Source organism: Cetorhinus maximus, chromosome 8 (assembly GCF_964194155.1).
Source record: "Cetorhinus maximus chromosome 8, sCetMax3.hap1.1, whole genome shotgun sequence".
NCBI classification, from domain to species: Eukaryota; Metazoa; Chordata; class Chondrichthyes; order Lamniformes; family Cetorhinidae; genus Cetorhinus; species Cetorhinus maximus.
This window is the reverse complement of record NC_135886.1, coordinates 52,561,919-52,582,968: the sequence shown is the minus strand read 5'-3', so window position 1 is coordinate 52,582,968 and position 21,050 is coordinate 52,561,919. Positions and strand designations below refer to the sequence as shown.

The 21,050-nt window shown below is 44.6% G+C and overlaps 1 protein-coding gene across 4 annotated transcripts in view; it reads right to left on the bottom strand.

The window, feature by feature from the left end:
- Positions 1–104: 104 nt before the first annotated feature.
- The window catches only part of etv7 (ETS variant transcription factor 7), a 60,910-nt gene continuing 39,964 nt past the window's right edge, over positions 105–21,050 (bottom strand). For 2 of the 4 annotated variants that reach the window (XM_078546844.1, XM_078546845.1), the window contains exons 5-9: positions 16,428–16,601; positions 6,320–6,547; positions 3,187–3,329; positions 622–722; positions 105–496 (exon numbers count right to left, since the gene is read on the bottom strand). In XM_078546844.1, the coding sequence (XP_078402970.1) occupies positions 382–496; positions 622–722; positions 3,187–3,329; positions 6,320–6,547; positions 16,428–16,601 (761 nt within the window). In that variant the 3' untranslated portion in view covers positions 105–381. The remainder of the gene's footprint in view (positions 497–621; positions 723–3,186; positions 3,330–6,319; positions 6,548–16,427; positions 16,602–21,050) is intronic. The other 2 variants (XM_078546846.1, XM_078546847.1) reach the window with 1 other exon arrangement.

Sequence of the window (21,050 nt, the reverse complement as noted above, 5' to 3'; positions counted from 1 at the left end):
AGAGTCAAAAATGAAACCCTCTGAGTCTTAACTCAGTTCCAGTATTCTGGTCTATCACTTTAAAAGAGATGAACAAACACAAGGGAGCCTGACAGAAACAGGAATGGCACAAATTATTAAGAATTTATTCACAATTTCCCTTCAGAAATTTCACAGCAAGCTTCTTAACATATCTTACAGTGCATACATCAAATGTAGTGCTATTATCAACAGACCAAAATTACAAACCCTCATAAAAACAGGAAAATTTCACATTGGTACCATTTGGAGAAAAGAGACAGTTTGTTTTGGATTGGTGTAGCCACAATTGACAAGTGTCAGTCTGTAGAACAGGAACTGGTCAGGCTCAGGGTTCAGGTTAATGCCATCTTTATTCCACTGTCATGGTGACAGTTGAAATGTGTCCTCTTTGAAATCTGCTCCCTCCTGTTCTTGTAATTCCAGTTGCTCCAATTTGTCTGGTTTGTGGATGATTTCCCCCGGAGTCTTCAGAAACCTGTGTAAGCAGGATCTGGTTAGCGATCATGCTGTGACATTTGAAAGAATGACTACATCTACAGTAAGAACAGGGTGGAGTGAGCTCCGAGGCTGTCGTGGGTCAAGTGACACAGCCTCACTCACCTGAAGACCAGTTTCTGGCCGGGTTCCTTTCTGATGATGTTCAGTTTGTAATAGTGCCTTAGAGCTCTAGACATCTTCTCGTATGTCATGTTCGCTCGGTTCTGGGTGGAAGCAAAAAAAATCAAATCTTTTATCAAAAACAGAAACAGAGACACAATGCTCCCCTCTGATTCACAAACTTCCCACGTAACTCAGAGACAGATCCCATGTCAGCCTTTCCAGGAGGCCTTGTTAATGCTATGCTGAACTGCGGCAGGTTTTGTGTCAAGTGCTTTAGGCACAGTAGGAGCTCGGCTAAGAATACGTAAACTCATTCGCCCAGCAGAATGACTTAGTCAGATATGACTTAGGTACAGGAGTAGGCTACTCGGTCTATTGAGCGTGTTTTGTCACTCAATTTAATCAAAGCTGATTTGAACCTTAACTCAATTTCCCTGCCTTGGTCCCACATCCCTTAATATCGTTCCCTACAAAAATCGATCTCAACCCATGTAAACTCTATCTACCATGGGCTCTTCCCACCCATTTAATCTTGTTCTACAGGGCATGGACACTCTTTCTGGAGGGAGGTTCCTGGGAGTCCTCAACATTGACTCCAGCCTCATGAAGTCTCATGGCATCAGGTCAAACCTGGGTGAGCAAACCTCCTGCTGATTACCACCTACCGCCCTCCCTCAGCTGATAAATGTGTTAATGAGTGTTCCTCCATTACACCACTTAAGAAGCACTGGGGGTGGATAGGGCACAGAATGCACTCTGGGTGGGGGACTTCAATGGCCATCATCGAGTGGCTTGGTAGCACCACTACTGACGAGCTGACCAAATCCTAAAGGACATGGCTGCCAAACTGGACCTGCAGCAGGCGGTGAGAGAACCAACAAGAGGGAAACTGCTGAAAGCACTGGATACAGAAAAGGCTATGGGCCCTGACAAGATCCCAGCAATAGTACTGAAGACTTTGCTCCAGAACTAGCCGGGTCACTAGCCAAGCTGTTCCAGTACAGCTACAACACTGGCATCTTCCTAACAATGCGTAAAATTGCCCAGTTATGTCCTGTCCACAAAAAGTGGTAAAAATCTAATGTGGTCAATTATCAACCATCTACTCTCGAACATCAGCAAAATGATGAAGGTGCCGTCAACAATGCTATTAAGCGGCACTATCACATTTATAACCTACTCACTGACGCTCAGTTTGGGTTCCACCAGAGCCATGAGCTCCGAACCTCATTACAGACTCGGTACAAACATGGACAAAAGAGCTGAACTCAAGAGGTGAGGTGACAGTGATTGCCCTTGACGTCAAGGTCACATTTGACCAAGTGTGGTATCAAGGAGCCACAGCAAAACTGGAGGCAATGGGAATCAGGGGGAAAACTCTCCGCTGGTTGGAGTCATACCTAGCAAAAAGAAAGGTGGCCTACCTCAGTCTCAGGACATCACTGCTGTCCAACCATCTTCACCTGCTTTATCTTCCTTCCAACATAAGGTCAGAAATGGGGATATTCACTGATGATTGCACAATGTTCAGCACAATTCACAACTCCTCAGATACTGAAGCAGTTCATGTCCATATGCAGCAAGACCTCGACAACATTCAGGCTTGTACTGATAAGTGGCAAATAACATTTGTGCCACACAAGGGCCAGGCAATGACCATCTCCCCTTGACATTTAGTGGCATTACAATCACTGAATTTCCCATCATCAACATCCTGGAGATTACCATTGACCAGAAACTGAACCGGACTAGCCATATAAATACTGTGGCTACAAGACCAGGTCAGATTCTGGGAATTCTGTAACGAGTAACTCACCTCCTGACTCCCAAAAACTTGTCCACCATCTACAAGGCACAAGTCAGGAGTGTGATGGAATACTCCCCACTTGCCTGGATGAGTGCAGCTCCCACAACACTCAAGAAGCTCAAACACCATCCAGGAAAAAACATCCTCCTTGGTCTGCATTGCATCCACCACTTTAAACATTCACTCTATCCACCACTGGTGCACAGTATTTACCACAAGATGTACTGCAGCAACTCACCAAGGCTCCTTCGACAGCACCTACCAAACCCACAATCTTTACCATCTAGAAGGACAAGGGTAGCAGATGCATGTGAACGTCACCACCTGGAAGTTCCCCTCCAAGTCACTCACCATCCTGACTTGGAAATACATCACCGTTCCTTCACTGTCACTGGGTGAAAATCCTGGAACTCCCTCCCTAACAGCACTGTGGGTGTACCTACACCACAGGGACTGCAGTGGTTCAAGAAGGCAGTTCACCTCCACCTTCTCAAGGGCAATTAGGATGGGCAATAAATGATTTAGTTGACTGACAGAGCAGACTCAACAGGTGAATGGGGGTTTCCTAAGTCACCTACAATGACACCTGGCTGCTGTTATAGGGGAAACCCTTAACGAACAAAATGGTTCATAACATAAAGTGCTTGCTGAAGAGACTCATGGGTTAGAATGTGAAGCAGGTGAGGTTTATAAATGAAGATTTGTGATTTTAAATTAAAAAGATGGGATGCTTCCTCCAGAAACTGAAATCTGCTTACCTTGTGATTCCCCCAGAGACGGGCCAATCCGTTAGGATCCACAACACGAAAGATCTTGGAATCTTTATCTTCCCACCTGATGTACTGCTCATATCGACTGTCAGAGAGTAGCTGATAAACATAGTCCCAGAGCAGCCTGCAGTCTGCACAGGAATCATTCTCATTAGGAATTATCATCAGGCTGCAGACAACCCCTCCCACAATCTCCCTCTCCTCTGCAGCCCAGTCTGGTAAAATCATTCTCATTGCTCCTTTTATTATTCCTGATCATTTTGATCCAGGACCTGAAGACAGGGATTCCTCATCTCCTTTAACTTTCCAAAACCCAAACATTAGTTCATCATTTATTGATTCATCTTGTCTTTTTTATTCTTAATTATTTGATGACCCTCCATCACGGGTCACTTGGGACATTTTACAAATCAAACCAAATTTGCACAAAGCCTGGTGACCAAATTCTTGGCCAAAGAGGTAGATTTGAAGGAGCATCTTAAAGGAGGAAAAAGAGATAAAGAGGTGGAGAGGTTTAGGGAGGGATTTCCAGGGCTTAAGGCCTTGGTAACTGAAGGCATGGCCGCTAATGGTGGAACAATTGAAACTGGGAATGAGCAAGAGGCCAGAATTAGGAGAGTGCTGAGATCTTGGCGGTTTCTGTGGCTGGAGGACATTATGAAGATAGGGTGGGGCGAGACCATGGAAGGATTTGAAAACAAGAGTAAGAGTTTTAAAGTCAAAGCGTTGCTTAACCAGGAGCCAATGTTGGCCAGGGAGCACAGGGGCAATGGATGAAGGGGACTTGGTGCAAGTTAAGAAGCAGGTAGCAGAGTTTTGGATGATCTCAAGTTTACAAAGGGTAGAACATGAGAGACCAGTCAGAAACGTGTTGGAATAGTCAAGTCTAGAGGTAATGAAGGCACAAGCGAGGGTTCCAGCAGCAGATGAGCTGAGAATGGGCGGATCCAGGCGGTGTTACAGAGGTGGAAGTAGGAGATCTTAGTGATGGTGCCAGTATGTCGTCAGAAGCTTATCTTAGGGTCAAATATGACACTGAGGTTGTGAATAATCTGGTTCAACCTCCGACACTTGCCAGGGAGAGGGATGGCGATGATGGTGAGGGGACAGAATTTGTGGTTGGATCATAGACAATGGCTTCATATTTTCCAGTATTAAGTTCACAGCAGCACATTCTGTCACAGCCATACAGGTGGTGTGAGTTCACAATGTTTTCTGTCATTGAAAATGTGCGAGATCACATCATACGGGAGAGTCAGAAGGAAAATGAGCCAAAGCACAAATTTGAATGAAGGTGAGAGATATCGGGAGAAATTGAGTGAGCAAGTTGGAGTTTGAGTCACCCAAGAAGTCAGAAATATTTGGCCTGTAATAACTCTGGCTAGCTTTTCCTGCCTAGTACAGGAAAACTGACAGAAGGAACAAACTTACATTTATATAACACCATTCATGATTTCAGGATGTCCCAAAATGTTGTCACTATTGTAAAGAAGGAAATGTAGCAGCCACCCTCTGCGCAAGGTCCCACCATCAGCAAGGTGATAATTAACCTATTAAACTGTTTCATTAATGATGGTCATAGGGTAAACACTGGCCTTGCTCCTCTCTTCTACAAAATGTGTTATGGGATTCTTCACACCCACCTGAGAGAGGAGATGAAGCTTCAGATTAATGTCTGATCCAAAAGACTGCACATCTGACAGTGCAGCATTCCCTCAGTGCTGCATTGGAGTGCCAGCCTAGGTTCTGTAGTTGAGTCCCTGGAGTGGGATTTGAACCTACAGCTCTCTGACTCAGAGGTGAGAGTGTTCTACTGAGCCATGACCAAGCCTGAAGGGTGCCAATCCCCAGTTATTTTATCAGCTACTGGCTGAACAATTGGCTCAATTACATCTTTTGAGTATTTTTTTCTGAGTGGCCGATGCAGGTTGACTGGCTTTGGGAAAGGTGAGGCTAATTGTCAACCTCAACTATCATCCTGACTGAGATCAGCTCATGGTACAGGAGCGGGCATTGAGCCTGGACCTTCCTGGCCTCTATTAGATCATATTTTTACCCCTGGGAAACTCAGCCCCACTCTCATGTAAACACAATAAATAAAATTAGCAGAAGCATGTTCAGAGAATATTAATGACATTCTTCTAATCTTGTGGACATTAAATGGCTCCTCGTGAGATATTGTCATAAATATTTTAATCACAGAATGGTTCATCTTCAGGGACTAAGAACATTCTGGAAGAGTTTTTTTTAAAGATTCTGCTCTTTAAAGGGTTAATACAAGGATTCTGGTTGCTGCTGTTCCTGGAAAAGACAGCATTTTACAAGAAAAGGTAATTAAACAATTTTAAAGAAGCTGGAAACCTCTTGACCCCGCTGGGCTGTTTACAAAAGGGTCACATGGTGGTTAATGGCTTTGAAAAATGCCAGGCATGGAAAACCGTGCTTAAAAGCTGGTTGGGTGGCTTTGCTTTGGGAGAAACAAGAAGGATCAACTGCTTGGATAAAGGAAACAACAGCTCCTGAAGCTCCAGACCCAATCAAAAGCAAAAAGTGAATGGAAGTTTCTCCGAAATTGTTCTAAGTTCTGAAATCGACTGACTGTAAGTTTCCTGCGAAGTCCGCCTGAAAAGTAGTGCAAGAGTTATCGGTTGTTTCGCACACCAGAGCTGAGACCCCAACCGTATAACCTGGACACCATTTCAAGGACTCCATCACTCCATCATCTGTCCTTTTCTCTTGAACCATTGACTTTTAACCTTTTGGCAGAATTCCCCTATTTTACTTTATTATTTCTGTGTGTGAGTGAGAGAGAGTTAGTGTATTTAGAAAGTAATTATTATATTTTCCTATTTCATATTGTATGTTAATAAGCTTTGCCTTTCTACTTGACAAGTCTGGTTTTATAATAAACGAATAGTTTTATTGTTTATTGAAGAAACTTGGGCATTGAGTAGTCATTCTGAGATTAATAGGTAAAGAACATTTTTGGCCACAAAGCTAGCTGGAGAAATCATTTAAATATATATTGTGACCCATGGGGTAGTGAAACTAGAGACAGACAGTGCATTCCTCACATCTTGGTCGCAACAATATTCAGAAGCCTCATTGTTTGAGCCCTCACCTGCTATTTTCCCAGTGGCTGGAGTTTGCCATGCAGAAGGTAGCGAGCATGTCACATGACTCCTCTTGCCCTCTGACCTGTTTGAGAGGTTTAGCGGTTCCTCCCAGTGGCCATTTCTGCGCAGCTCAGTGTTGTTCAGCTTGCTGAGGGAGATCTGCATGGGTGTGTTCATCGCACTGAGGGGTTTCTGACACTGCGCCATGCTCATGATTCGAGACACTGCCTCATCTGAAAGGAAAAGAACACTTCGAATGAGACCTCCTTAAAGGGGAAGAGGAGATGGCATGGCAGCCACACTCTCCACAGGTGGACATTTTGGAAAATGGTACATCTTCTGTACTCTCTTCTCCTCTATATCCCATGGAGTCACCTCTATACTCCAAATGGGAGTGCGGGAACATGGCTGGAGATTTATCTTCTCACCTTAAGTCACCCACGTTTAATGCTGTACGTCGTGACTCAGCAGTGGTCTCACTGCCTGGCCAATCTGGATGATGAATGTCTGCAGAGCTGACCTGCAAGTCCACAACCTCCAGTCCTATGTCTGTGAATGCTCACAAACCAAACCAGTAATGCTTGCAAACAAAGTGGACATTTAAAGAGGGAACTTCCATAAAGCAAATTTTTAAAAAGAGATGCTAACCATAGGACCATTTTTATAACCAAATTAAGCATTTAATTTATCATGTTGTTAAATCAAGAGCTTATTGTTAAATCAAGGCTTGGATTTTTCCTATGGTGGGCGGGTTGGGTGAGAGTGGGTGGGGGTGGGCGTGGAGCCAATCGCCGCCCGCGATCGGCTCTGCGCTGCCATTTTACGCTGGTTGGGCCTTACAGCGTAATGCGTGGCCAGTAGCGCTCAGCGCTACCTGTGTGGGCATGCGCATGAAAGAGCGCAGCAATCTCCCTGAGGCACGGAGCTGCCTCGGGGAGATTGAATAGATAATAAAACATTTTAATAAATGAAGTAAAAATTTATTTAAACATGTCCCCTCATGTGACACCGTCACATGAGTTGGGTCATATTTGTGAAGTTGGGAAAATTTATTTAATTGTTTATAAAAGCTTCAGGTAAGCTCATCCCACCCGTGGATGAGGTTTCCTGATAAACGTGATGGCCGCTTGGGCTCTTCGCCTGCCCCCCGCCAACCTTAAGGTTGGACAGGCAGCGTTCTTAAATGCTTTAATTACTTTCTTAATGGCCTTAATAGGCTGTTGACATTTCAGCAGTTGTGCAGCTGACTCCGGCGTGCGCCCGCTGAACGAAATATCGTGATGACGCACGATGACGTCGGGACACACGCCTGACGTCATCGTGCGTTATTTTACGTGTCGGCGCGTCGGGCCCGCCTCTGCATGCCGACTGGAAAATTCAGCCCACAGTGTTTAATTTATGATATAATTAAGTTCTGCTTAATTAATCAGATCTAAGGAGAATAAAAGTAAAATTAACTAAATTGAGGTTACTATCATCAAAGTGTTCTGAATTTTCATTAAATTAAAATCTGATGTAATAAATAATAAAATAAAATGAGATAATTAACTACAAATTAATCTGAACTCTAATGTCTATATATGATCTACATCTCAAGTAATCGGACATAGAACTAAAATAATACTGATATATAAATAAACTAGGAAATAGCAATGTGCCAGGACTGTAATACATGGGAGTCTGTGCACAGACAGACACTCCGAGATTGACATATCTGCAGTAAATGATTGGGAGACTCTAACTCAAAGTGGCTGAGCCAGAGTACGAGTTAGAGACACTCCGACACATGGGGTGGGGGAGGGCTTTCTGGATGATTCTCTCAAGTAGAATCACAACTCAAAGGAAAGCATAAGCACAGGAAGGGGAGAGTGTGACTGTCAGACAGCAGGGTAAGGGGAAACAAAAGGAGCTAGATAAGGAGGTCTGGCAGACGCTGAGTCTTATCAAACAGGTAATGATGTAATTGATATTTGTGAGCAAAAGGAGATAGGCTGCTGGGGGGACAACCATGATGTTGACTCAGGTACACAGAATACAGGGCTGTTCAAAACCGGGAACAACAGAATAAAAAGGCTATAATTATAGGGAGTTCAATAATCAGGGGGATGCTTAGCATCCTCTGCAGCCATGACTGAGAGCCTGGAAGGGTGTGCTGCCTATCTGGTGCCAGGGTAAAGCAAATCTTAATGCATATGTAAAGGAATTTAGAAAGCGGGCAAGATCCAGTTGTCATGGTCCATGTTGGGACCAATTGTTGGAGGAAGGAAAAGGGGGAATAACTGAGGGAGTATCAGGAGTTAAATTTAAAAGCAGAACCCCAAGGATAGTAATCTCAGCATTATTACATCAAGGATTATAATCTCAGTGTTATTACCTCAAGGACGATAATCTCAGTATTATTACCTCAAGGATGGTAATCTCTGTATTATTACCCCAAGGATGATAATCTTAATATTATTACCTCAAGGATGGTAATCTCTGTATTATTACCCCAAGGATGATAATCTTAGTATTATTACCTCAAGGATGGTAATCTCAGTATTATTACCTCAAGGATGGTAATCTCTATATTATTACCTCAAGGATGATAATCTTAGTATTATTACCTCAAGGATGGTAATCTCAATATTATTACCTCAAGGATGGTAATCTCTCTTTTATTACCCCAAGGATGATAATCTTAGTATTGTTACCTCAAGGATGATAATCTCAGTATTGCTACCTCAAGGATGGTAATCTCAGTATTATTACCTCAAGGACGATAATCTCTATTATTACCTCAAAGATGGTAATCTCTATTATTACCCCAAGGATGATAATCTTAGTATTATTACCTCAAGGATAGTAATCTCAGCATTATTACATCAAGGATGGTAATCTCAGCATTATTACATCAAGGATGGTAATCTCAGTGTTATTACCTCAAGGATGATAATCTCAGTATTATTACCTCAAGGATGGTAGTCTCAGTATTATTACCTCAAGGACGATAATCTCAGTATTATTACCTCAAGGATGGTAATCTCAGTATTATGACCCCAAGGACGGTAATCTCTGTATTATTACCCCAAGGATGATAATCTTAGTATTATTACCTCAAGGATGGTAATCTCTGTATTATTACCTCAAGGATGGTAATCTCAGTATTATTACCTCAAGGACGGTAATCTCAGTACTATTACCTCAAAATGGTAATCTCAGTACTATTGCCTGAAACACAAGCTGACCAACAGTGGGACAAACCGATCAGGAAGGGGAACACATGGCAAAAGGAGTGATGTGATTAGGAGGGATTCAATTTTAGAGGCCTTGACAGGAGGGAGGTATATCATCCGCATCTGAACTCACCTGCGACCAAGGTCCTAGCGGAAAGCATAAATAGGACTACTGATAAGATGGGGGTATGTAGGGGGTGGGAGGGGGGTGGCGGTGCGGGAGTGGGGGGAGGGTGTTAGAGATTATGGTGGGGGTGGGGTAGTAGGGAAATGAACTAAACCTGAAGACAGATGAATGAGGAGGTGGGGGTGGATGACAGAATAAGGAAAGGAACAAAGGTAATATAAACGATGTCAAAGGACAAATAAGGTTATAAAACAGGAGTATAAAAGGACTGTTAAAAATAAAACTAAAACAAAAAATAAAACAAACAAGATGAATTAAACTGCCTGTACAGAAATGTACACAGCATCCAAAATAAAACAGGGGAACTGCAGACAGTAATCCACAGCAAGAGACCAGGTGTAGTAACAATAACTGAAACATGTCTGGTTGGTAACAAAATATTGTCGGTTATAATATGTCCAGAAGGGAAGGGGAACAAAAAAGGGAGTGGAGTAGCTGTATTAATTAGAGATAATATAATGGCAGTAGCAAAACCTAATGAACAGCAGATTCAAAACAGAATCCATGTGGGTGAAATAAAAGGTAAGGGATTGGTCATGCTAATAGGGGTAAACTACAGACTCCCACCTAATAAAGGAGCTGGAAGGAGAAATATGTAGGAAAATGTGTGAAATTAGTAAAGGACAGAGAAAACTAATAGAGGAAGGTGTTACCTATCCCCAAATAAACTGGCAAATGAGGTAGTGAAAGGGGTACAGAGAATGGAATTTTGACAATGTCTGCAGAACTCCTTTCTTACCCAGTAAGTTAAAAACCCAACAGGAGAGAGAGCACTGCTGGATTTCACTAATGGGAAATGAACCTGAAGAGACAAGAGAAGTCGGCGGAGGGAAAGATCTGGACAATAGCAATCACAATGTAAGAAAGTTTAAGATAGGGATTGAGAAGGACGTAGTGGGCGGAATCGTCTAGATTTGCACTAAGCGGAGTATCGGGCACTTACCCACTGGCCGCAATGGTGGTTTCTCACACTGTATTGTTTCAAACCCGCCGCATTTATTATGCATTCCTGGGAAACATGCAGTTGCGTTGTTGGGGGGGTGGGTTTCGTTTGCCCGACATGCCATCACCTCACTGCTTCATCACACTGCCGTATTTCGAGTGCAGCCGCACAAACACCTCTCAGTGCTTCCAGCCCAGCACTGCTGCAAAGGAGACATGGCCCCAAAAAGCAAGAAGACTGCAGCCCCTCCCCAGTTTAATGGTGTGGCCCTCGAGCGCCTTTTGGACACAGTGGAGGCTCGCCGTGATGTTCTCTACCCCGGCTCTGGCCACAGGAGGGGCAACAACATCACCAGTCCAGCTTGGGGAGCGGTGGCAGTGGTGGTCAGCGCCAATGCTGTGCAAAAGAGGACAGCCACCCAGTGCCAAAATAGGATGAATGATCTCTTCCGTTCCACCAGGGAAAGTCACTCTTCTCATCACCCTGAACTCACACACTCAAACCCATCACACATCCACAGGGCCCTCACTCACTGCCAGTTCAAGGGATATCACCATTCACTCTCTCACACGCACCATCATTGTCCTCATCCTGCCCATGGAACCATTCAGCACCCACACATGCCAGGCATACTTATCATCTGGCCCGGCAAGTGTTCTGCTTACATTCTCCCCATCTCTATTTATGCAGGACAAGCTGGCACACAACAAAAGGGAAAGGTCACAGACTGGTAGAGGAATGCCTGACATATGTCCTTACGGACTTTGAAAACAGAGCCATCCAGCTGGCCAGCAATGATCTGGACCATTCCTGTGTTGACGGTGAGGTCAGCAGTGCTCAACCGAGTGAGGATCCAGCAGTGCAACATCCATCAGACAACCTTGCTGTGAGTCAGTCCCCCATTCCACAGTCCCCTGCCATACACTAATTATCTCTCCTTGCTTTCACAGGCACATCCAGGTAACAGCCGATGGAGTCCACAAGGCAGGGCCTCCAATCAAACCCTGAAGAAACCTCTGAAGAGGAATCTGAAGGTACCCTCCTTGAAGTCCCATCACAGCGCTCACCCACACCCTCCACCAGCACAGAGAGGCACTCCTCAGTGGGACCTAGCTTTAGAGTAGCCTCGGGATAACAATCTGGTGAGCACATCGCACTGTCTGATCCACTTTCTGATCCACAGCAGGCAGCGGCAGGGACTTCCCACTTTTCTGGCACTCGGAGCACTGCTGGAGGCCAAAATTCTGCTCAGTCTGAGTCAGCTGAGGAGCCTCTGGACTCGGTCATGTCACAGTTGCTGGAGCTGCAAAGGCAAGCTAGGGAACATCAGGAAGGGATGTCCGCTGCACTCCTCAGATTGTTAGGCACAATGGAGGAGTCCATCCACCTTCACTGGGAGTCTAAAATAGAGGACATGACATTAGAAGGAAAGATCAAAAAAAGATATAAAGGCACAAGATAGAAAGGGAGTAGATAATTGATAAACTAATCAAACTTAGAGGGCATAAAATCCCTGGTTCAAATGGATTGTAATCCAGCATACTAAAGTATGTTAATAAAGAGACAACAGAAACATTATATATTTACAAAAATTCATTAGAAAAGGGAATAGTGCTAGAGGATTGGCAGACAGCTAATGTAAAATCTATATATAGAAAAGGAGATAGAACAAGCCCCAAAAAACTGTAAACCAATAAGCTAAACACTCTTGGTTGGAAAGATAATGGAATCCTTAATAAAAGATATATAGAGAAAACATGTAGAAACCAAAAGGATAATAAAGTATAGTCAGCAAAGATCCCAAAACGGAAGACCATGCTTGGCCAAGCTTACTGAATCCTCTGAAGAAAGAGGTGGCTAGCGAGGTAGTTGATGCATTGGTGTTAATTTTCTAAAATTCACTAGATTCTGGGAAGGTTCCATCAGGCTGGAAAGTGGTAAATATAACCCCTCTGTTCAAGAAGGGAGGGAGGCAGAAAACAGGAAACTATAGGCCAGTTGGCTTGACTTCTGTCATTGGGAAGTTATTAGAATCGATCATTAAGGAGGTTATAACTGGTCACTTAGAAAAGCTCAAGGTAATTGGGAAGAGTCAGCATGGTTTTGTGAAAGGGAAATCATGTTGAACCAATTTATTGGAGTTCTTTGAAGGAGTAACATGCGCTGTGAATAAAGGGGAGCCTGTAGACATAAGGTACTTGGATTTCAAGAAGGCATTTGATAAGGTGCCACATCAAAGATTATTGCAAAAAAGAAAAGCTTATGGTGTAGGGGTAACATATTATTATGGATAGAAGATTGGCTGACTGGCAGAAAACAGACTATGCAAAAATAGGTCTTTTTCTGATTGGCAGGATGTAGAGTTCCACAGGGGTCTGTGCTGGGGCCTCAACTTTTTACAATTTATATCAATGACTTAGATGAGGGGAGTGAAGACATGGTAGATGACACAAAGATAGGTAGGAAAGTATGTTGTGAAGAGAACGTAAGGAGGTTGCAGACAGATATAGATAGTTTCAGTGAGTGGGGAAAAATCTGACAGATGGAGTATAATGTGGGAAAATGTGAAGTTGTTCACTTTGGCAGGAAGAATAAAAAAGCAGAGTATTACTTAAATGGAAAACGGCTGCAGAATTCCAAGGTGCAGAGGGATCTAGGTGTTCTAGTACATGAGTCACAAAATGTTAGTATGCAGGTATAGCAAATAATTAAGAAGGCTAATGGAATGCTATCCTTTATTAGGAGAGGAATTCAACATAAAAGTAAGGATGTTATGTTTCAGTTATACAGGGCATTGGTGAGACCACATCTCGAACACTGTGTGCAGTTTTGGTCTCCTTATTTAAGGAAGGATGTAAATGCATTGAAGGCGGTTCAGAGGAGGTTTACTAGATCAATGCCTGGGATGATGTCTTATGAGGAGAGGTTTTTGAAGTCAGCCTTGTTGGGGAACAAGCTGAGGAAGGAAGGCTACCCGAACTGTTTCTCTCTCTCTCTCTCTGTCTCCCTGTATACCTTGCCTAAAATTGTGTATGCTTATCAACCTGTAGCCGGAGATCACTTATCTGAGTGTAATTGCTCTGCACTTGGACCTGCAAAGCTGAGACCAGTCGGTGAGAACTTCCAGATGTCCACTAGGACCAGCTGTCTTCACACAAGGGAGCTCCAGGTCGACAGCATTGAGACCCTGTGGACTTTGTCTTTTATTTTATAACGCCCATCCTTTAGACCTCATCTCTGCAGAGAGACTCTATCTGTTTGTCCTTTGTTTATCTGTGTGTGTGTGTGTGTGTGCTGGGGGAATTCTTTAGGAAGAGATAGATAGTTATACTTCCTGATTACAATTGTGTGTTAACCAGTACTCGCCACTTGTTAAAAGAAGTTTCGGTTCATAAGAAACTATCGTTCTGAGTTTATTAAAAGAAGCCTGGTCGAAGGCTTTTTTATTCTGGGCATCAGTAGGGGAAATAGAAGATTGGCTACTTAGATGAGAAAATTAATGGTAAAGCCTGCAGAGCAGTAGGGCTAGATCATAGGCACACTCCTCCATCCCGGTCATAACACTGAGAGAAAGAGAGTCTCACCGTCAATGACCCTTTACGAGAGACTTCCACCATCAGGGACCCACAAGACCATAAGACATAGGAGCAGAAATTAGGCGATTCGGCCCATCGAGTCTGCTACGCCATTCAATCATGGCAGATAAGTTTCTCAACCCCATTCTCCTGCCTTCTCCCCGTAATCTTTGATCCCCTTACCAATCAAGAACCTATCTATCTCGGTCTTAAATACACTCAATGACCTGGCCTCCACAGCCTTCTGTGGCAATGAATTCCATAGATTCACCACTCTCTGGCTAAAGAAGTTTCTCCTCATCTCTGTTCTAAAAGGTCTTCCCTCTACTCTGAGGCTGTGCCCTCAGGTCCTAGTCTCTCCTACTAATGGAAACATCTTCCCCACGTCCACTCTATCCAGGCCTTTCGGTATTCTGTAAGTTTCAATCAGATCACCCCTCATCCTTCTAAACTCCATCGAGTATAGACCCAGAGTCCTCAAACGTTCCTCATATGTTAAGCTTTTCATTCCTGGGATCATTCTCGTGAACCTCCTCTAGACCCTCTCCAGGGCCAGCACATCCTTCCTGAGATACGGGGCCCAAAATTGCTCACAATATTCTAAATGTGGTCTGACCAAAGCCTTATAAAGCCTCAGCAGCACATCCCTGCTTTTATATTCTAGTCCTCTCGAAATAAATGCCAACATTGCATTTGCCTTCCTAACTACCGACTCAACCTGCAAGTTAACCTTAAGAGAATCCTGGACTAGGACTCCCAAGTCCCTTTGCACTCCAGATTTCTGAATTCGCTCCCCATTTAGAAAATAGTTTATGCCTCTATTCTTCCTACCAAAGTGCATGACCTCACACTTCCCCACGTTGTATTCCATCTGCCACTTCTTTTCCCATTCTCCTAACCTGCCCAAATCTTTCTGCAGCTTCCCCGCCTCCTCAATACTACTTGTCCCTCCACCTATCTTTGTATCATCTGCAAACTTAGCCAGGATGCCCTCAGTTCCTTCATCTAGATCATTAATGTATAAAGTGAAAAGTTGTGGTCCCAACACTGACCCCTGCGGAACTCCACTAGTCACCAGCCGCCATCCTGAGAAGGACCCCCTTATCCCCACTCTGCCTCCTGCCAGACAGACCCCTTTCATAAAGGCAGTCTCACCATCAGGGACCCTGTTACATAAAGAGTCTTATTGTCAGGACCCCTTTTATAGAGAGTCTCACCATCAGGGACCCCTTTTATAGAGAGAATCTCACCATCAGGGCTCCTTTGATAGAGAGAGTCTCACCATCACGGCTCCTTTTATAGAGAGAGTCTCACCATCAGGGACCCCTTTTATAGAGAGAGTCTCACCATCAGGGACACCTTTTATAGAGAGAGTCTCACCATCAGGGACCCCTTTAATAGAGTCTCACCATCAGGGACCCCTTTTATAGAGAGAGTCTCATCATCAGGGCTCCTTTTACAGAGAGTGTCTCACCATCATGGCCCCGTGTGTAGAGAGATTCTGGTGTTTTTTGATCACTGGTTCAGGATGGGACCTGCATTCTCTGATCTGCCCTTCCCCTTTCCTCACTGCCTGTAAACGACCCATTATTCTGGGTTGAGGACAGCTGTCCATGTGCTGGGTGGACTCTCTGGTCTACCTCTCTGCAATGGGGCAGGATGCAATCTGCTGCTGATATCAATGGAGATGTAGCAGTCAGCCCCATGCCTTTTAGAGGGATTTTTTTTTTAGAATGAAGGATGCTGGAGAATGGCAGAGCGCTTCAGCTCACAGCCAGGATGGGCAACAAGGAGTCACAGAGCAGCTACAAAATGGGCCAAACTGAATTATAAGAGAATGTTCCTCAGTCCAACTGAATGTGGCTCCTGAGTTGTCAGCCTCTGTGGAGAGAGAAGCAGAGTTAACGTTTCAGGTCTGTGACTTGTCATCTAACAAAAGGTCATCGACCTGAAACGTTAACTCTCTTTCTCTCTCCGCAGATGCAGCCTGGCCTGCTGAGCATTTCCAGCAGTTTCTGTCACTATTTCAGATTTCCAGCATCTGCAGTATTTTGCTTTTGTATGAGTTTTCAGCATGAGTGCGATGCTGATTAGAGTAACTCCAAGTATTAGTAGGAATCCCAGTGAGGGCTTCAGTGGGCATTGGTTGTCTGGTCCACCTTGCCCATGGTGACCATGCCCTTCAGGGCCCACCTGTGTGGAACTGGAACCTCTGAAACGGTCTTGTGTTGATCTTTTCTCTTCCATCCATCATGGGTCCACCTGATCGCACTGGAAGCTGAACTGAGGCGTTGTTACTCTGGGATAGGACAGGGCTGCTGGACACATATCTAGGTGATGGGAATACTGGTGTCGATTCTTGGATACCTAAAAAAATCCAAGTCCAAGAGGCTGCTCTTGTCAGTGAATACAATAAATACAATTCAGAAATACAATAAATTCTAGGGAACAAATGGACCTCAGTTCCAAGATAAATAATGATCATCTTATTTTGAAATGTCAGTCTTAACCCATTGAATTAACAGTAATTCCAAATTGTAGCACAGCAAAGCTCAATATATGCAACAATGATTACTGAACCAAATGAAGGTCTAAAGAGGCTTAAATATTCCAGCTCAAAGAACAAGTTAAATTGCTAGAGAAAGCCATTGAAGCTGACAGTATAAACGGTCCCTATCTAACACCAGTGTGACAGCATCATATCCACCAGGGCTGCAGTGGTTCAAGGAGAAAGCCCATTGCTTCTCAAGGCAACCAGGGATGGACAATAAATCAATTCTTGCCAGAGCTGTTCAGATTGTTAGAATAAATATTCTTTAAAATTATAATCACCTTATGATTTTGTTAAACACAGTGTGCTGAGGAAGCACTCACCCCTGGTGAGGAGGTGAGTATCTGGGATTGATCAATGATAATGGATTGTGCTTTATTAGGTCTAACAATTTTTTAAATCTATATCTACGAATGCCCGATTTTGTCCTATTTGAACCTGAGTTAAGTTCTAATCCTATATCCCATCATCAAGACTGTTTATTTCAATCATTGTTCAGCTCAGCTACATTATGGAGGAAATCCCCATCCACATTCATTACTCCATGATTCACCTTCTTCCACGGCCTCCTGATTTCCTCCCCACTCAAACTCCACTCATCCAAAAGTCGTTGCCGCATTATTAATCCCACCCACCGTCACCCCCAACTGACTGTTGTGCTGAGTTAGAAATTCTGGTCCTTGTTTTCAAGTTCTTCTGAGACATTGGTTCATCCTACTTTTGTAACCCTGGTCATTGCAATGTTCCTGCCTCTGTCTTTCAGTCCTTCAACTCTAGTCTCCTGCGCAACTGAGGGATCCTTCAGCATAATAGATAGAAGGTTGGGAATCCATTGTCAATGCAGACTGATTGGGCAATTAGTGTTAAGAGTTGGCAGCCAGGCAACAAGATGGCAGTTTCAAAATGGACTGTAGTTTGAAAGGAAGCAGCAACAAACGAGCAGTCCGGATTGCTTAGAAAGAAGGTTGTTGACTCACATTCTATTTTTAAACGTCCTTAATTCTTCCTCCACCGTCCCGGATGTGAATGTTTGAATTGTTATTGGTTTACCCATTGATCTGCATTATGTAACTACCTAAAACATACCAGTACACTAAATCCAAGTCATGTTAACCTTTCGCCCTAGATTTTTTACGGAGTTGTAGAGACTCCAGGGACCTTTAGGAATGGCAGGCAGGGCCTAGAACTAGATGTCCTGCCTCTATTTTTGCCAGGGGGAAGGGAGTGGATGAATTGGGGTGGGATGTGACTCATGCATGAGGGGAACCCAAACCCAGTAGGGCCATTTGGACTCAGTGCTGTGTTCAAACAGACCTCATTTTCACTGTTGCAAAGGCTTTAACCTGCAGTGTGTGAGTTCTGAATTTTTACAGTAGATGCAAATGCCTGAGAAGGGTCAATAAGATCTTTGGAACTGAAAAGATGTCAAGTTATTTCAATAGCCTGCCCTTTAAAAATTAAAAACAAACAGCCTGCCTGTGTCTGAATTGAAAATAAATTGTGCTAGCTCTTTTAATAACTGCTGACATAACCCTAACTCCTATCTTTATAGCATTATTACTGCTTGATTGCTTTCTACAAGCTATCATTATCACAGTGGCCTGTAAGTTCACAGTTTGATTAACAGCTCAAAGAAGTTATTGAAGGACGAGCTGTCTTTGGTGTGGGGTTATGCATACAAATGCTTGTTTTTATAAGGGATTAAATACTTGTGGTGATTTAAATGTATTGAGTGGGCTTTCATGAATGACAGTGTTTTTTATATAGTGAAGTTTGCAATAGATATTTAGGACATTATTTTATTTCATGGTCCCTAATGTCTGTTCATGGTAGATACTGGCTGAGTTGGCATGGAGGGTATAAGGGCAAAGGGTGGTGGGTGAGAGGGGTATTAAGTTGGCATGGGGCCATAAGGAGCCATGAGGATAGGTGCGGGTCATATGTTGGCACTGAATTGGCATAGAGGTTATACGGGCCCAGTGGGTGGATGAGTGACCATGAGTCAGCATGAATTGGCAATTATCAGCATGGGCAGCGGATGGTGAGGGTTAGAAGGCCGAATGTTTAAGAAAACAACTGCTACGAAGTCCTAGAGAACCAAGGCGAGCCTATTAACCAACCTGCCTCGGCACTCAGCAGCCCCTGTGGATGCCTCCAATCTGCATCTGGAGTGGCAGGCCTGACTCCATCTTGCATCCATTCCCTCAGAACGGAGATCCCAGCATTCAGGGCACTTTCCCAAGGCAGGTGTGGCAAGTCGGGAGATTTCCCCAATCTCCATACCTGCCTCGGGAGTGAAAATCCAGGCCTTTATGTACAATCATTATTCATCCAGGTGAATTGTCATGATCTGGAATGCACTGTTTGAAAGGGTAAAACAAAAATCAAAATACCTGGAAAAACTCAGCAGGTCTGACAGCATCTGCGGAGAGGAACACAGTTAACGTTTAGAGTCCGTATGACTCTTCAACAGAACTAAGTAAAAATAGAAAAGAGGTGAAATATAAGCTGGTTTAAGGCGGGGTGGGGGGGGGGGGGGGGGTGGGTGGGACAGGTAGAGCTGGATAGAGGGCCAGTGATAGGTGGAGATAGCCAAAAGATGTCATAGACAAAAGGACAAAGAGGTGTTGAAGGTGGTGATATTATCTAAGGAATGTGCTAATTAAGGGTAGAAAGCACGATGAGCAAGGTACAGATAGCCCTAGTGGGGGTGGGGTGGGGTGAAGGGAAGGGATCGAAATAGGCTAAAAGGTAGAGATAAAACAATGGATGGAAATACGTTTCAAAATAATGGAAATAAGTGGGAAAAGAAAAATCTATATAAATTATTGGAAAAAAAAAGGGGGGGATCGGAAAGGGGGTGGGGATGGAGGAGAGAGTTCATGATCTAAAATTGTTGAACTCAATATTCAGTCCAGAAGGCTATAAAGTGCCTAGTCGGAAGATGAGGTGCTGTTCCTCCAGTTTGCGTTGAGCTTCACTGGAACAATGCAGCAAGCCAAGGACGGACATGTGGGCATGAGAGCAGGGTGGAGTGTTGAAATGGCAAGCGACAGGGAGATCTGGGTCATGTTTGTGGTGTTCTGCAAAGCGGTCACCCAGTCTGCATTTGGTCTCTCCAATGTGGGGGAAACTGCATTGGGAGCAACGAATGCAGTAGACTAAATTGAGGGAAGTGCAAGTGAAATGCTGCTTCACTTGGAAGGAGTGTTTGGGTCCTTGGACGGTGAGGAGGGGGGAAGTAAAGGGGCAGGTGTTGCACCTTCTGCGTTTGCATGGGAAGGTGCCGTGGGAGGGGGTTGAGGTGTAGCGGGTGATGGAGCAGTGGACCAGGGTGTCCCGGAGGGAACCATCCCTGTGGAATGCCACCGGGGGGGTGAAGGGAAGATGTGTTTGGTGGTGGCATCATGCTGGAGTTGGCAGAAATGGTGGAGGATGATCCTTTGAATGTGGAGGCTGGTGGGGTGATAAGTGAGGACAAGGGGGTTCAGTGATCCCTGAGCCTGCTCCAATGTTCTAGAGCCCAGCACACTTCTCCCAGTGATCCCTGAGCCTACTCCAATGTTCTAGATCCCAGCACACGTCACCCAGTGATCCCTGAGCCTGCTCCAATGTTCTAGATCCCAGCACACTTCACCTAGTGATCCCTGAGCCTGCTCCAATGTTCTAGATCCCAGCACACTTCTCCCAGTGATCCCTGAACATGCTCCAATGTTCTAGAGCCCAGCACACTTCACCCAGTGATCCCTCAGCCTGCTCCAATGTTCTAGATCCCAGCACACTTCACCCAGTGATCCCTGAGCCTGCTCCAACGTTTCCAGTGGTCCTGACAGCAGTCGGAAGTGTCTGTCAGCAACACAGCCAGCCGACCGGCTAGCAGGAACTCCCCCTTGATTGTACCAGTGGCAGCTCATTACTAAGCTGCCCCCAGATTTGCCATCCTGTTCAGGAGACCGGTCAGAGGACTGGCAGTTCGGCAGTGCCATCAGGTCAATGGTTGATACATGCAGAGGCCCTGCAGCAGCCGGAAGGTAGCCCAAATGCCTTTTACATTTAATTGACGGAGGGGTGACTCCACTGAGCAAGTAGCTAGGGCTGCGGGGATTGCCTTCCCTGCCCGTGGCCCCCTCTATGATTAAAAATATTTCCCCCCCGGGCTGTTGCTGGGAGGCTGCCTGCATTCAGCTGGGGCCTCCCCACCCGGTGGGGTTGGGGTTCGATCATTTTAGCAATTGCCTGGTCTACAATTCCCTGGATTCTCTCTC